At 40.2% G+C, this 18524-nt stretch overlaps 1 protein-coding gene across 2 annotated transcripts in view; it reads right to left on the bottom strand.

Annotated features, from left to right (window-relative positions):
* The window catches only part of LOC122549979 (zeta-sarcoglycan), a 972906-nt gene that overhangs the window by 51371 nt on the left and 903011 nt on the right, over positions 1-18524 (bottom strand). For both annotated transcript variants that reach the window (XM_043690307.1, XM_043690318.1), the window contains exon 6: positions 14823-14895. In XM_043690307.1, the coding sequence (XP_043546242.1) occupies positions 14823-14895 (73 nt within the window). The remainder of the gene's footprint in view (positions 1-14822; positions 14896-18524) is intronic.

Below are 18524 nucleotides of genomic sequence, written 5' to 3'. Positions count from 1 at the left end.
GATGGGTTGGACCGAATAGATGGGTCTGATTCCATGCTCTACATCTCTGACTCTATAATATTTTGCCTCAGGTTTCATGGCAGAGAACACTGAAACTATCCCAGTAATAACAACAGGTAATGCTGATGTTGTAGAACAGGTGGAACTTAAAAACAGGTGTCATCACTATTGAAGAGTATGGAGCAAAGCATTAGAATTAAAGATAAACACGTTCCAGGGTTGAATGGCCTACATCCAATGATCTTAAAAGGAAGTGGCACCAGAGGTAATGGATGCATTGATTGTTGTAATGACAATGTAGACATACCACAGATGTTTCTCCTTTTAGGGTAATCGAGGTCAGTTTCAGAGTAAAGTTTCGCAGACTTAAACAGAAGTGAGGAGGAATTACTTCTTTGAAAAGGGTCTGTGGAAATGTACAGAATTCACTGCCCCAGAGTGCAGTGGATGCTGGGACACTGAATAAGTTTGAGGAAATAGGCAGATTTTTAATTAACAATAGCCTGAAGTATTATGGAAATTGGAATCAATGGGTGGTTGAGGCAGAGATGAGATTAAGCGAGATTGTATTAAATGGAGGACTAGCTTCATGGGGCTGAATTGCCTATGCCTGCTCCTAGTTGTTATGTGCTAATGTGTAGCATTTCAGGTTAAAGATACTCTGCAAGCAAGACTAATATTGGGGAAGCCACAAGAGTAGAAAATCTGTATGTACTTCACAAATCAATAAAACTCACTCTTGAGTAGGGAGACATGTCTTGACCTCAGTCTGATTCAAAAGATGAAAGACATTAAATAGCAGAAGTTGAAGAGCTCCTTTGAAAAAGAATTCTGAGTTTTGGGGAAGGAGAACACCGAATATGAGATTTGACTGAAGAAAGACGTGAGACCCACATGTCCCAATACCCTGGAAATTTCCACAAGCCTTAATGAAGCAATTTGAGAGCAACTTACAGCAATAATAACAAGAGTCATTCCCAAATCAAGGAACAAACTGCTGGGCATGGTTACTGCATTCAAGCTAAAAAGATATTGTTCAAATTTATGGTGACCACATCTCAACAAGGCAGTGGATTTCACTCTCCAATCCACATTTACAGCTGATGAGAGTTTAGCTACATTAACCAGAAGTCAAGCTTTCCTGAAACTTATTGCAAATCATTAGGTTCAAGCAGGATCATTGGATAATCAAGGTTGCTTTTTACATGGTTAAACTTTGAGATTTTGTTTCAACAAATGTCTGGTTGGGATTGTTTCAGCCCCAGAGACGTTTTGATGCATATGTCGAGTATTTTACAAGGTCTTCATGGAGTCATAGCCATATAGATGAGGTATTGATACATGGGACAAGTTGAAGGATATGAATGGAGATGCATAAAGCCTTAAATTGCTCATAAGCAAAATGGCTCAACCTTAATGACAAGGATACATTTTCAATAAAAAATATATTCAGTCATTGGGACAAATTGTCAACAGTAATAGTATAATGGTAAATCTTCAGTCATTAGGGCTCCTGTCAGAGTTTGGTTAAGAAAAAGGAGGAAGCAAATGTCGGGTATAGACAGGGGAGATCTTGTGAATCCTTAGAAGAGTATAAAGGAGTATACTGACGAGGGAAATCAGGAGAGCAAAAAAAAAAGGGACATGAGATAGGTTTGACAAATAGGATCAAGGAGAATCCAAAGGGATTTTACAAATACATTAAGGACAAAAGGCTAACTAGGGAGATTATAGGCCCCTCAAAGATCAGCAAGACAGCCTTTGTTTGGAGCCACAGGTGATAGGAGACATACTAAATGAGTATTTTGCATCAGTGTTTACTGTGGAGAAGGACATGGAAGATATAGAATGTGGAGAAATATATGGTGACATCTTGAAAATGTCCATATTACAGAGGAGGAAATGCTGGGTGTCTTGAAACTGGTAAAGGCGGATAAATCCCAGGACCTGATCAGGTCATAGAGTCAGAGATATACAGCAGACCCTTTGGTATAACTCGTCCATGCCGACCAGATATCCAAACTCAATCTAGTCCTACCTACCAGCACCTGGCCCGTACCCCTCCAAACCCCTTCCACTCATATACCCATCCAGATGCCCCTTAAATGTTGCAATTGTACCAGACTCCACCACTTCCTCTGCAGCTCATTCCATTACACGTACCACCCTCTGTGTGAAAAAGTTGCCCCTTAGGTCTCTTATATCTTTCCCCTCTCACGCGAAACCTATGCACTCTAGTTCTGGACTCCCTGACCCCAGGGAAAAAAATTTGTCTATTTATCCTATCCGTGCCCCTCAATTTTGTATACCTCTATAAAGGTCACCCCTCAGCTCAGACACTCCAGGGAAAACAGCCCCAGCCTATTCAACCTCTCCCTATAGCTCAAATCCTCCAACCCTGGCAACGTCCTTGTAAATGTTTTCTGAACCCTTTCAAGTTTCACAACATCTTTCCGATAGGAAGGAGACTAGAATTGCACGCAATATTCCAACAGTGGCCTAACCAATGTCCTGTACAGCCGCAACATTACCTCCCAACTCTTGTACTCAATACTCTGACCAATAAAGGAAATGCCTTCTTCACTATCCTATCTGCCTGCGACTCAAAAACTACCTGTGCACCCAAGAACTCTGTGGGAAGCTAAGGAAGTGATAGCTGGGCTCCTTATTGAGGTATTTGTATCATCAGTAGTTACAGGTAAGGTGTCAGAAGACTGGAGGTTGGCTAATGTGGTACCATTATTCAAAAAAAGGTGGTAAGGACAAGCCAGGGAACTATAAACCGGTGAGCCTGACGGTGGTGGGCAAGTTGTTGGAGGGAATCCGGAGGGGCAAGATTTACAGATACTTGGAAAGACAAGGACTGATTAGGGATAGTCAACATGGCTTGGTCTGTGGGAAAGGAGAAAGTGAGGACTGCAGATGCTGGAGATCAGAGCTGAAAATGTGTTGCTGGAAAAGCACAGCAGGTTAGGCAGCATCCAAGGAGCAGGAGAATCGATGTTTCGGGCATGAGCCCTTCTTCAGGAAGGTCTGTGGGAAATCCTGTCTCACGAACGTAATTGAGGTTTTTGAAAAAGTAACAAAGGGGATTGATGAGGGCAGAATAGTGGACAAGATCTTTATGGAATTCAGTAAGGCGTTTGACAAGATTCCCCATGGGAGACTGGTTAGCAAGGTTAGATCTCATGGAGTACAGGGAGAACTAGCCATTTGGATACAGAACTGGCTCAAAGGTAGAAGACAGAGGGTGGTGGTGAAGGGTTGTTTTTCAGACTGGAGGCCTGTGACCAATGGTGTGCCACAAGGATTGGTGCTGGGTCTACTTTGTCACTTATAGAAATGATTGGATGTGAGCATAAGAGGTATAGTTAATGGGTTTGCAGATAACACCAAAATTGGAGGTGTAGTGGACAGTGAAAAAAATGACCTCAGATTACAATGGAATCTTGATTAGATGGGCAAATGGGCTGAGGAGTGGCAGATGCAGTTTAATTTAGATAAATGTCAGGTGCTGCATTTTGGGAAATCAAATTTTAGCAGGACTTATATACTTCATGGTAAGATCCTAGGAATGTTGCTGAACAAAGAGGCCTTGGAATGCAGGTTCATAGCTCCTTGAAAGTGGAATCGCATATAGATAGAATAGTGAAGGCAGTGTATGGGTAGGCTTTCCTTTATTGGTCAGAGTATTGAGTACAGGAGTTAGGAGGTCATGTTGCGGCTGTACAGGACATTAGTTAGGCCACTGTTGGAATATTGCATGCAATTCTGGTTTCCTTCCTATCGGAAAGATGTTGTGAAACTTGAAAGGGTTCAGAAAAGATTTACAAGGATGTTGCCAGGGTTGGAGGATTTGAGCTATAGGGAGAGGCTGGATAGGCAAGGGCTGTTTTCCCTGGAGCGTTGGAGACTGGGTGACCTTATAAAGGTTTCTAAAATTCTCAGGGGCATGGATAGGATAAATAGACAAAGTCTTTTCCCTTGGGTGGGGGGAGTCCTGAATTAGAGGACATAGGTTTAGGGTGAGAGGGGAAAGATATAAGAGGGAATTAAGGGGTAATGTTTTCCACAGAGGACGTATATGGAATGAGCTGCCAGAGGAAGTGGTGGAGGCTGGTACAAGCGCAATATTTAAGATATTTGGATGGGTATATGAATAGGAAAGGTTTAGGGATATGGGCTGGGTGCTGGCAAATGGGACTAGATTAGGTTGGGATATCTGGTTGGCATGGACTCGTTGGACCGAAGGGTCTGTTTCCATGCTGTACATCTCTATGACTCTAAATCTTTGGAAGGTGAAGCACTTGGCAAAAAGTTTTGACTTGCTTGGCAATTACAACAAAATTCTTGAGACAGCTAGCAAATAAAACAAAGGCTGGTGTTAGAATCACATCAAAAGGAATGCTTTTCCAAGGATCAAGAGTGTGTTGACATTCAGAGATGTCCTTTCACACTCATCTGTCTTTTTCAACCATCATAGCAGTTGATGTTTCAGCTTTGGTTTAAGGAGAAACCTTCTTTCAGGACCAACCAAATGGGAGTCTCAACTGGTCTATGATGCAGTATTATCAGACACAGGAACATGATCTGCTGAAATTGACAAGGAGGCTCTCTGTTATGTAGGGTCAATGGATCAAATGACCTACTGATGTTTCTATTTTCTATGTTTCTATGTGTCAAAATATTTACAGGAATAGACGGTTTAGATGCATATTTCCCCTGATTGGAGAGACTCGATCCAGGAGACGAGTGGGCGGCACGGTGGCACAGTGGTTAGCACTGCTGCCTCACAGCGCCAGAGACCCGGGTTCAATTCCCGCCTCAGGCGACTGACTGTGTGGAGTTTGCACATTCTCCCCGTGTCTGCGTGGGTTTCCTCCGGGTGCTCCGGTTTCCTCCCACAGTCCAAAGATGTGCAGGTCAGGTGAATTGGCCATGCTAAATTGCCAGTAGTGTTAGGTAAGGGGTAGATGTAGGGGTATGGGTAGGTTGCGCTTCGGCGGGTTGGTGTGGACTTGTTGGGCCGAAGGGCCTGTTTCCACACTGTAAGTAATCTAATCTAATCTAATGAGACAATTTATGAAGAAATGGATTGTAATTTAGGTCAGAGATTAAGTGAATTTTGTTTCTACAGCGGCTTGTGAACTCTTGGAATTTTCTATTACAGAGAGCTATGGAAGCTCAGTCTTCCAACTTGTTTAAAGGTCGAGATTGATAGGTTTCTGATTACAGATGGTGTCCATGGTTACCAGGATGGTGTGAGTAACAGCAGTGAAGTGTGTGATCAGCCATATGATCGTACTGATTGTACAGCAGATTCGATGGGATTCCAAAACAGGCAAGGACCTCAAAAGTAAAATTTAACCAATGTTCTAATGTTTTCCAAAAATATTGGCAGCAGAAAGAGAGCCAATTTTTTTTTAAACTAGATTTTCCTGTGGACTTTGAGAAGCTGAGTGATATTCTCTTAGAGCTCTCCAAACAAATCTGATATCTTCACTCCAAAGAGAGGGATTTTTGTTGAAGAATCCCAATTCTTCCAGGATGTCTAACCTGGGCACCAGTACCCCAGCAATGGTTTTTCATCTGCTTAATTCCTGTTGGTTTCTCCAAATAATTACCACCCCTTCAGACAGAAGTTGATGTTCCAAAAGTTAAATGGAAGCCTTGAGTTAAAAGGCTAATTCTGATGCAATCAATACTCACTATATCACTACTCACCATAGCCTTACCTTCAATCAAAATCAGTTGTGAGGGTTACATCTCACCACATCTACCAAAGGTTCTAATGTACCACGTGAAATCTTTCATTAAAATTGGCTGGTTCTGATGTATTTGGCATATAAAGCGTTCATGGGGAGTGGGGGGGATGAGAAAAACCATGTAGTCAATCTTCACTCATTCAAATACATTACTTTAGCTATCATGGCCTATCATGGCATACCATTATTTTTCTCATTGATCTATACAGAACAAATATTTGAAATGCAATTTTTATTTTATGGACAATACATTGTTTGCATCAGAATTCCCTGTGTATAGCTTCATTCAACAAGAGGGCAAGTTATACAATGAGCTGTGCAGGGCAGTTGAGTCAGCGCTCCCTGTTTTCAGTTTCAAAGTTGAGAAGGACACTAATTGGACACTTTTCTCTGCATCCAAATTCCTAATGACTGCTCCTGTTGTGTGAAGTGGTTGTTGGGGAGGACCAATGTGCTATGATTTATACAGCACATATAAATTGTATCTTTAAACAATGAAACATGCTTTAATTAAGGCAGATTTTGTTTTACTCACTGGTGGAAGAGAGTGTTGCTGGCAAAGCCAACATTTATTTCCTAACCCTAATTGTCCTTGACAAGGTGGTGGTAAATTTTCTTGATGCACTTCAGTTGCGTTCAATTTGTTCAATGGAAATATTTCCCTGGTCAACAATTTTACATAAAAATGGATTTTATTTTCACTCTTAATACCTCATATGCTATGTCTGTCTAAGTATTTCTCTGCAGGAATAACATTTGCTACACATCAAGTACACCACTTCCATATCTGTACGTTTTTGCCTAAACTATGATAGGTAAAACTAGTGTCTTATCTTTGTGCTTTAATTCTGTGCTTTTTGACACCTTGTATCAAGTCTACACTGATAAATATGCTTATTCATGACAAGAGGCTGGATTTACATCTTCAAGGCAGGTAGTGAAAGTTGGAGAAATTCCAGGCTTTGCATTCCTATAAAACATACAAGCATTGCAATATGGGAATACTGTCTCTCAAGGTGTAATCTTCATTGCTGGAGTAATGGGTTTTGGTTAAAGTCTGGCCAAACAAAGAGGTTCGGGCTCAGCCACAAGATTGACTGCTGTAGAGATGGGCTATTTAAAATGGCCATCTTGGTTATTTGGTTGAGCTCTCACAGCAAAGAACGCAGACAACAGTTAGATTGTTTGTAACAGTTATGTCCCAGCTTTTGAGTGACAGCTCCAGCCAGCTGGTTTATATCAACATCATAATTAGAGAATCCTGACAGTATGAACACAGGCCATTTTGGCCCAACAAGTCCATATCAACCCTCTGAAGAGACATCCAGCCAGATCCATTCCCCTACCCAGTTACTCTACTTTTACCCCTGACTAATGCACCTAACCTACACATCCCTGAACACAATGGACAATTTAGCATGGCCAATTCACCTAACCTGCACATCTTTGTATTGTGGGAGGAAACCTGCACAGATACAGGGAGAATGTTCAAACTCCACTCTGTCACTTGAATTGAACCCAGGTCCCTGGCACTGCAAGCCACCTGGTCACCCCTCATAATGTTCATTTACTGAAGAGTAAAGGGTTTCAAGTGCCGTGTAGTTTCATGGCTTAGAACTTTAAAAAGTATCAATCATCCAAACTTAATTATTCTAAGGTAGAAAGGTGTTTTTCTTAACATGTGAAAAGTTATAAATGAATAGTGTTTCTTACATTTACAACTGCCACTATATAGAGTTCATTGCAGTTCTAAGTGTACAGTAGGAGAATGGGCATGGAGATACTGTACTTTGGCAAGCGGTCATGAGAGGTCATGGGGGTATGAGGAGGGGTATAAATTGGCATGAGCACAATGGACTTGTGTGTGTACGTAAATCATATCTTGGCAGGGTCACTTGGAGGAAATGAAGAGGACTTTACCTTTCAAAAAATGTTCCCTCTTACAGATATTGTTTCATGAAACCTACGAGGTGAACCAGAACCCTTCAAAGATTACAACTCTGAAATTTGCAGAATAATGGGTCATGTCTTTTTCTGCAATAGACCCAGCCAAGTTGGAAGCTCGGAGCCCAGGGTCATGATCCAAGCCAGCCTGCCACCTTAAAAGGACCGTGATGAACATCGAAAAGCTCAGGAATAGAATCATGAATCCTGGATTCAGGATTCATCAAATTTTTAATGGGTCCCTGAATCAATGTGACAAAGATTTGCAATGCTTGTACTTTTTACAATTTGTTGCGAGTCCATGCTTCTAGCAGTGGCTTAATGATAGCGAGGCAGGGAAAGTACTCTGAATTGCACAAACTTTATACACTTCATGGATATTTCATAATTTGCACTGATTAAACAGCTTGTTAGATGCTTGGAGTATTCAAGGATCATTATGATAGTTTATTGTTATAGCCCATTTACAAAGCACATCTTCATGCTAATTTTTCCTCATTGGTCATGAAGAGTTATAGCACATTATTTAACAGAGGGAAAAATATACTCAATGCTCTCCTTGAAAATCTTAATGTACATTATCACATATAACTGATCATATATTTAATTGCTTATATTAGAATGATGTTGTGCAGAAGTTGTCTGTTATGCTGGACTGCAATAGTAACCACACTTCAAAAGTATATCTTGGCTCGGAAACACTTTGGGATATTGTGAAAGACACATTAATTATAGTTCTTTCCTTCATTTGTACTCCAAAAATGTTGAGTTTGAACAGCTTGATCTCAATTTCTCTTTTGCAGAAGGTGTCGAAGACTGAGTAGGTCATTGCACATAGGGAATGAAATGTGCACAGTGTATATGTTGAATTATAATGTAATTTATACAGGATCTAAAAGAGATTGTAAAAATGGTAGACCATAAATTTCCATAACAGGACATCCAATGGCTTCTGCTGTTAGCTATACTTGCCCTTGCATACTCATGTGACCTATTTGAACATGGTAAGCAACTTTTACTTTTCTTACCAAACACATTGGAAATTCATGAGAAGAAAACGTCAATTAGAATGAGTTTTCAATCAAATCAGGAGAATGCAGAAATAGATTGGATTCAGAGACACATAGAAACAAGGGAAAATAAAAAAAAGTAACATTTTACATTTTTCATGATTAAAATATCCAACAATTAAAACTTGAACTGAGTTCATATTTATATCTTTCAGTATGAAAGAAATTCACTGGCAGTAATTCACACTTATTATGCTAAATAAACGATTCAGCATGAAATGACAACACTTGTAGTGGGTTTAGTTCAAATCTACTTTGCAAATATAGTAATTCCATTCTATTCAATGGATTCCATTGGTGAGCTAGACAGCAAGATGTCTTCATGAGCTACTAGTGTGCGACAAAAGGGACAGCAATTTCTGGGCTTCCACACTATGCCTGATACTGCTGTACAATTTGTACATAAATAATGCTGAACACCATTAGCCTCACCATTATTTTGACAGCAAATTCTGGCCCATGAAACTAACCTTGAAAGAAACAGACTTCTTGGTAATGATGTCAACCAATCATTTCTAAATATGTTGCTGACATTTACATATTTTGTAATTAGCTTGCACTCTGGTGTACTGACAAAATTTGTCATGTTATTAAATCATACTTTATACTTACTATGGTACAGATTTTATCAACCATAGTACTGTTATCAGCAGGAAGTCTAAATTCCAGAGATATATTTTAAATGTTTTTAAAAGTGTAAATATACAAACAACATCAATGTATATTTTCAGATGTCAGTTAACATAATTCATTAAATACCTCTTGTGACAGTAAAAACAGAAATTTTAAAGGCCAAAATATAATTGAAGGAGGAGCAGGAGATAACATTTCATTGCTATTTTTAATGATACTAGCCAAAATTCTCCTAAGAGTGCTGAAGGAAAAAAAAGAGTACCCAAGGCTGACTGCGATTTAATCTGCCCATTTACCATTTTACAGTGGAACCTTTGCATCTTCCAGAGCCAACTCTACTGGGATGAACAGAGTCAGACAGTCAAGTATTCTTGGCATAACTACACTCTTTCCTTATCATGAACTAGAGACATACTGCTTAAAGTCCATAATCAGTTTGTTAGCCCACATTGTTTTAAATAGTTATTAATCCTGAAGTACTTTGAGCATTTATTTTACTTGTAATTGCAAAATATACTTTTAAAATAATAAGGAAAATGGACTTGTACAGCCATAAATGCCTGCAGATGTGAACTAAGTGGCTAGCTTGAGAAAGAAAGACCACAATTTCAAACTTATAGATGGTCATAACAAAACGAAGCCATCAGTCTCTAAAATGGTACAGCCTCAATCCAATAGCAATGCAAACTCCCCCTTATTCACCTGACAATGCACAAGCCACTCCCTCAGCCCACAAGTGTTTGCCCTACCTCCATCACCACCACCGACAGTACTCATTCTCTTGAATTTGCACGGGACTAATGGGAGATTACTACTGTTTGAGTGAACAGCAACAGGCTTTATTGAACATTACTAAATATAAAGAATGGAAAGAGACAACTTGGAATCTTACACACTCAGGCTCCAGTTTTATGAGGACTAATGTCACTCCTTCAAAGCTCCCTGTGTACATGCTCAATAACTATACCCAGAGTAATGGTACAATTCTTCTCCTCTACATAATCCAAAAAAAACCTCCACTCACACCCTCTCCCCTATAGCACCCTACACTTTCTGAAAATACGGACACTTTTGACATCAGCCAGGCAGGAAAGAGCTAGGGATTCTGGAAAGTGAGTGGTTAGCAAACACAGTAACAGTGGGATAAACTCTGTTCAGGGACAACAGTGGTCAGTACTATTTCTATTGTTCAATAAACTATGTTGTGTTCTTTATGACAAGTGTCTCTTCCAATTAGGGACTCAAATGTGGTTTATCCTTTACTACTGCTAATCAGATAGGCCCTTAAGCTCAGCGGAGAAAGGGGGATTGCCTGTGGAGACTGGTAGGCACTGTAAGGGCTAGCGTGCATCTTTGCCCCAGATAAGAATATTTTAAATTTGACTTTGATCACTTTCAATTTTCTTTTTATAAGTTTCTGCTGATTATATTTGGATTGTTACAATGCCCCTTAGGGACTGTCTACTGTCTACTTTCATTGTGTAGAATTATTTTTATATTTAATTTAGTAGGAAGAAGGATTTGTGGAGAGGACCAGGCCAAGGTGAAGTCCTCCTTATGGATCTGCTCCTGGGCCTGGCCAAGGTAACCATGAACTGGTCCCAGCAGTGGGCTATGGAGCTATTTGTTACGCACGCCTGCCTGCTTCTTTTCTGTGATTTTATCTGTACCCTGGTGTCCTTGGAGAGGAAGCATTAACATCCACCAGTAAATCTCAGGCCCTCCATGTGTGAAGCTTCCACCACGGCTAGGTTACATCATCATCCTTTCAAAATGACATTTTAATGTGTCTCTTAGCTTCATTTATGGTTTGGACATCTGTCTTTTAGCAACTCAGATATTCATTGTTTAATTCAAATATATTGTTTATATATTGTAGAAAAGAAGATTGATGTCAACTACTCTACCCCAACTACAAGCTGCTCGTGGTTGGTATTGCAGCTGTATTCCTGATGAAGGGCTTTTGCCCGAAACATCAATTTTACTGCTCCTCGGATGCTGCCTGAACTGCTGTGTTTTTCCAGCAATAAAGTTTCAACTTTGATCTCCAGCATCTGCAGACCTCACTTTCTCCCTGTGTTTTTCCAGCACCACTCTAATCTAGAATCTGGTTTCCAGCATCTACAGTCATTGTTTTTACCCAATGTATGACAATGAACATTGCTGGGAGGGGTGGGGGTGGGGGTTGGGGGGCTGGTGAATGGACTGAGAGTTTTGTGATTCTTCTTGTACTTTGATACTGCAGCTAAATTACTTTGAGTTACACTGCACAGCGAACTTTTGACCCTGCTATGAAAAAGCTCTTTGTAAATCCCTGGGAAAAAAAAATCCACAGCTTGATGATTCTGGCCATCTAAGCTGACTGCCATTGAAATCGCGGAGCAATCTGACTGGGTTCAACAGGCAATCAGAAATTTAAACTTCATGTGCGAGTACCACATATGGCTGCATGGTGTGCCTTTCTCAGTGTCTTGAAACACTGAGGGTGGCATAGTGGTTAGCACTGCTACCTCACAGTGCCAGGGACAGGGTTCAATTCCAGCCTCGGGCAACTATCTCTGTGGAGTTTGCACGTTCTCCCATTGTCTGCATGGGTTTCCTCCGGGTGCTCAGTTTTCCTCCCACAGTACAAAGATGTGCAAGTTAGATGGATTAGCCATGCTAAATTGTCCATAGCGTTCAGGGATGTGTAACTTAAATGCATTAGTCAGGGATATGTAGAGTAATAGGGTTGGGGAATGGGTCTGGGTGGGTTATTGTTCAGAGGGTCAGTGTGGACTTATTGGGCTAAAATGGCCTGTTTCCACACTGTAGAGATTCTATGCTTCTTTGGTTATTTAAGTTGAAATAGAGGCACCTTGCCATATTGGAAGATTTAGGCCATTACATATTTTTTTTCTCTGGAAGCCAGCAAGTCCAATGGTTTAGAACAGCATCAAAGACATGGGCTCCCCCTCCTGCTCTGGCTGAGGTAGTATGGACACTTCACACCTTGCCCTACCCCTGAGAGTGGAAGGCAATAGCAAACTAACTAACCATTAACAAAAACTGCCATGTGAAGAGCTCAGGAAAAACCCATCAGCAGACAGTGAGTAAAGGCCTTGTCTCTGGCTGAGTACTCATGACATGACATTGTTCATGTGGTGAATGAGGAATAGACAAGTGTTTCACCAGTAAGATATTTTTCCTTTGCCAGCTATAAAGCTTAATGTGTTTTCAGAAATTAATTTTAATCAAGCTGTAGAATGCATCATTCACATTATCACATGCTATTTGGATGAATCTCAGTCAGTAGGGTAGAAAATAAATGTCTGAAAGTGATCTATTTTGTGACAATGTGGAAAGAGTTTTTCCATCAGGTGCACTACTTGTGGGTCCCAAATTCATTTTGGGCAGGGAGACAGTGACTCTTTGGTCTTGTTATGAGGGCAGCTTTCTTAATAGGCAGGGAGATAGGTTCCCAGTCCAATTACAGGTGGCTGGCAGACTCAAAGCTGAAATGCCAGTCTGACGCCTCAGGAGGGCACATTTATTCATTCATTCTTGGATTTTGATTTGATTTATCATTTTTATCTACAAAACTGTGAAAAGTTTTGTGCAGTGTCACCACCCTCTGGTGCCATCTTAAAATACAAAAATAAATCAAGGCAGGAAATATAAAGAAGCAGAAAAACAAAAGAAATTTTTTAAAAATGTTCAATTTTATAGTCCTTGTTCAGTGCTCGTCCATGGGCATTGATAGCTAGGTCAGCATTAATTGTCCATCACTATATGTGCAAAGAGGGCAATTCAGAGTCAACCACATTGCTATAGGTCAAGAGTCACATGTGGGAATTTCCTTCCTGAAGGACATTAATGAACCAGATGGAGTTTTACAACAATTGTTCATGATCACCATTAGTCCAGCTTTTCTCATTCTGCACTTTAAAATTGGATTCAAGTTTCATCATTTGCCATGTTGGGATTGAAACTGATGTCCCAAGAATATTAAATGTTTATAGGTTGCTAGTGCAGTGACATTGCCACCTGAACCCTGACCACCACCACCTGTAAAAGGTAAGTAATGGAAAGGGTAAGGTAGCTCTGCCATCCACAGAAGTAGCCAGCACTGTGAAAAGGGTAGGGCCATCCACACACCAGCTGGCAACAGTATATTCACAGCTTATTCCCTTCCTTGGTGGGGACCAATATTCAGTTCCATAGATTGTCAAAGCAAACAAGTGTTAATTTTAATTGTTAATGCTATCCTTAGATTATGCCTTTGGTTCCTCTTTTTCTCATTTTGTCCCATGTCCTCTGCATTGCCCAAGACGATCTTCCTCTTAGGTTTTAGAATATGTTAACTTAATGCTTTTGACTTGCATTATTCATATTCTGATACAAAATAGTCACAATCTTCACCTGAATGTACAGGTGAATGTGTGCTGTTTTTGTTGGTTTCTATTTCATTTGGTTATTAAGTAGGGGCATCACTGGTAAGGTCAATGTATGTTGCCCATCCTCAATTGCCTGTAAGGACGTGGTGGTGAGCTGCTACCTTTAACCACCACCGTCCATTTGATGCAAGCACGTGCACATTGCTCGTAGTTAGAACGGGATCTTTAGGATTTTGACCCAATGACAGCAATGAAAGGGTAATATAGTTTGAAGAGGAGAAAGTGAGGTCTGCAGACGCTGGAGATCAAAGCTGAAACTTTATTGCTGGAACAGCACAGCAGGTCAGGCAGCATCTAGGGAACAGAAGATTCGACGTTTCGGGCACATGTCCTTCTTCAGGAAGTTTGAATATAGTTCAATATAGTTGAATATATAGAATATAGTTTGAAATCAGGATAGTGAGTGTGTCTTGGAGAGAAAATTTCAAGTGTCAGTGTTCCCATTTATTAGCTGTCCTTTTTGTTCTAGGCAAGACGGTCACAACCCCACCCCTACTGCGGGTGTACCTACATCAAATCTGTTTAAAGAGGCAGATTGCAACCACCTTGTCAAGGATAATTAAGTATTGACAGTACATAGGCGGAATCACTGACATCCCTGGAATGAATAAAATACATTTTTGCGTACTTAGCAGGGATTATACGTGGTGGCAAATATGGCACTTTTCTGTACAAGATTCTGCTAAATTTACATTCACTGGTTTTGAAGTTTCTGGATTTGAATACTATTCACCCAATTCACGGCAAGAGAGGGTAACCATTATTGTGGTAACTGAGTCCCTGCTAGGGTCCTTCGCAATCTTTCTATTCAGACAGTTTCAAAACTCAGATTTTACCATTTTAAAACTGCAAATGCAAAAGGCCACTCTGATGTTCACCTTGTTTGCATATAGTTGGTTCACAGAGCAAAGAGTTAAACATGTAGCAGTGTGTCAAATCCAAGATTACAAAACATATCCAAATCATTTACTTACTTGAGTTCTTGTGAGGATTCGGCTCTGATGTGAGGTGTTTCCACTGATTGTTCAAACACTGCACCTTCTGGACCTGTAGTGGAAACATTGAGGAATTCATCACTAACAACCAGAAATCCAGGCAGGAATGAAGAATACAAGATTGAAGTAGACATGGGCACTCTTCTTGAATAAAATCAATGACCCAAACTATATCATGCAAGCTATTGGATGATATATAAATTAGCAAGATCTATTTATAAAGACTCTTGAGGATAGATTTAGGAAATGGTTGGAAACTGGATTGGAAATGGGTGGGCAGGCAACATGGTGGCACTGGTCATCGTGCTGATTCACTACTATAGAAACATAGAATAACATCCCCACAGGACCTTTGGCCCACATGTCTGCACCATGATGCTATTCTAAACTAATCCCATTTGCCTGCACATGCTTCATATACCCCTTATTCCCTGCCTGGTCAGGTATCTGTCTGGGTGCCTCTTAAAATTTGGAAATTGTTTCTGTTTCTACCACTGTCCCTGGCAGCACATTCCAAGCACCTACCACTCTGGAAAAAGAAGTTTAAATTTGCCACTTCTCACTTAAAACTTTGCCTTCTGGTATTTGACATTTTCACCCTGGGAAACATACTCCAACTATCCACCCTATCTATGCCTCTCATTGTTTTATTTGCTTCTATCAGGTCATCCCTAAACCTCTGACACTCTAGCAAAAACAAAACAATCTAAGTTTGTCCCACCTAGCTAATATATACTGTAGATATAATGAACTCCAGTCCAAGCAACATGCTGTTAAATCTTTGCGTCCTCTCCAAAGCCTTCCTATGGTTCGGCGACCACAACTGCACACAATACTCCAAAATGTGGACTGACCAAAATTTTATACAACTGCAACATGACTTGCCAACTTTTATACTTATTGCCCCATCTGAAAAAAGACAAACATGATCCTGACCCAGAATCATTTTGAATCAAGAAGGCGAAGGTTTGATTTGCTGCTTGCTAGGAAGAGGTGGGTAGTCAATTTAGATTTTTTAGATTTAGATTACTTACAGTGTGGAAACAGGCCCTTCGGCCCAACAAGTCCACACCTACCCGCCTAAGCGCAACCCACCCATACCCCTACATTTACTCCTTACCTCACACTACGGGCAATTTAGCATGGCCAATTCACCTGACCTGCATATCTTTGGACTGTGGGAGGAAACCCGAGCACCCGGAGGAAACCCACGCTGACACGGGGAGAACGTGCAAACTCCACACAGTCAGTTGCCTGAGGCGGGAATTGAACCCCGGTCTCTGGCGCTGTGAGGCAGCAGTGCTAACCACTGTGCCACCGTGCCGTCCACAATTGAGGTTGAATATTTTAAAGACGGTCTATTAATGTTCTGGTTCCATGTTGGCATATATCATGTCTAAGGGTGAAGGCGGGCTGGGACGAGGCAAAGGAGAGCTTGGACAAGGGAACAACCTCGTGGTAATCTGAACTTCCTAAATTTTCTAAGTTAAGGGGGTGTAGTTACTACCTCAAAATGGATTCAATAAATACCATTATTGCTCTGATAACATTGATGCTCTGTCCACTTCTATTATTACATCACCTGCTGGTGAGCAGAGAATCTGCTTATTTCAGTTTATTGATATTAAACATGCAAATTGTTTCTTTATTACATGCATAGCTCTCATGCCAACAAATTAAAATATATATTCACTGTGGCAATTCTTGACCAAACTTTCAAGGCTACAGGTGGCCCCTAATAGTGTTGAAACCTGGTAATTGTAGTCGCTTGATGCATTACTCTTTTGACCTAGAAATCTCACAATAAACTTCCAACAATGGTTATGATTCCCACTTGAGTGCAGAGATTTCTGGTCCCTGAATCTTTGTTAGTACTGCAAACAATCCTGAAAATTCTGCTGTTGAGACAGTGAAGGTAAAAAGTATACAGATTCATCAAGTCATTCAGCATAGAAATGGGTCCTTCACCAACCAAGAAAAACAAACCCAGCCTCTTCATTGCTGAGACTTCTCATCCTAGGCAATCTCCTGGTGAATTTCCTCTGCACTCTCTCCAGTGCAAATCACATCTTTCTGAGTGTGCAGCAACCAGAAATGCACAGTGTGGTCTGTGGTCTAACCAATGATATTTTTTAAAGTTGTAATAAGTCAACATTGCTCCTATATTCTACACCTTGGCTGATGAAGGGAAAGCATCCCATATATCATCTTCACTACCCTGTCTGTCTATCTGTGCTGACACCTTCAGGGATCTACAGTCTCATGTGCTCAGGTCTCTTTGTTGCTCAGTACTCCCTAAGGATCTCTTTCACTGTGTATATCCTTTCCTTATTATTCCCAAAATGCATCACCTTGCACTTCTCAGGATTAAATTCCTTTTCTTTCATGACAGGTGGAAGAATGTGAAAATCTCAACAATCCCTTCCTGTACAAGTTACTATTTCCCCTTTTAAGTGCTTAACACATTGCCACAATGCCCAAATAAAATCTAAACAGAAGGTGAATGAGCCAAACCAAAAGAAAATCTCACACATTGAATTGTCATATTGCAAAGCATAAACCTTTGAGCAAGGATGAAGAAATCTATTTTTGGCCAATGTCACATCTGGATATGGAATCTATGTGGTGAGCTCTCCCAAAATGTTCAAGAAACAATTATAAAAATGATAAATGTTGATACAAATAAGTATGAAAATATTAATATAATTGTATAGTCATAGCAAACATTACATTCAATAATGAAACCAACACCACATATGGTCACAATAACAATGAATTCATATTTTCTATCTTCACAGATGCTGAAAACCTATGGAGTATTTCCATCATTTTATGTTTTCATTGGACATTGTGGTTCCTGCAATGCCAGATCACAGTAAAGTAGCACTCATGTTGGCAACAAAAGAAAACAAAAGGCTAAAACAGTAAAGAAAAGAAAATGTGGTGGGATAAAAGGCATTTCAGAGGCTTTCACTTATAGGTAGTACAATGTCCTGCATCCTCTCTCCCTCTCAATTTAATAATCTTGCAGTACATTTCAAAAGGTGCTATCAAATCTAGAATCTGTTCTGCATACTCTATGGCACATTATGCTAAGTTTACAAACGCAAACCTTAACCTAAAACTGCATACCCTTCACTTTCTATTGTATTCAATACCCTTCAGCTGAAAAAATGTAACTCACTTGCTCCTCTGGCAGGAACAGATGTATTTTCAACACTAGTTTTTGGAACAATGAAACACTGATCACCATCTCAAAACATTAAATCAAGATTGCTGGGAGGTTTTCAGACAAATGTATTCTGGATTCTTTGCAAGTATCAGCATTTATGCTTCAATATTTCAAGCCTTTATCTTCAAGGTAGGCAGTAGGAGTCATGAAGTTTCTCTGCTCAGCAGGACAAGGAGAAATGCCCACAACTGTGAGGTTTTCAAAAGGATTTGTGTTTTTTTAATAAAATGAAAATTAGTATCACGTTCCCTTGTGTGTGCTGTAAGTGTGGTAAAAACAATGACTGCAGATGCTGGAAACCAGATTCTGGATCAGTGGTGCTGGAAGAGCACAGCAATTCAAGTGTGACCAGTTGACATACAATAGAAAATATTGCAAATTAAAGCTATCTTCATCTCTTATAAAACAGAGGCAAGTTTCTACAAAAGAAGCTCCCAGAAAAATGTTAA

The sequence above is a fragment of the Chiloscyllium plagiosum genome, chromosome 1 (assembly GCF_004010195.1).
Source record: "Chiloscyllium plagiosum isolate BGI_BamShark_2017 chromosome 1, ASM401019v2, whole genome shotgun sequence".
NCBI lineage: Eukaryota > Metazoa > Chordata > Chondrichthyes > Orectolobiformes > Hemiscylliidae > Chiloscyllium > Chiloscyllium plagiosum.
The sequence above is the reverse complement of the archived record's forward strand: the minus strand, read 5'-3'. Positions and strand labels throughout refer to the sequence as shown.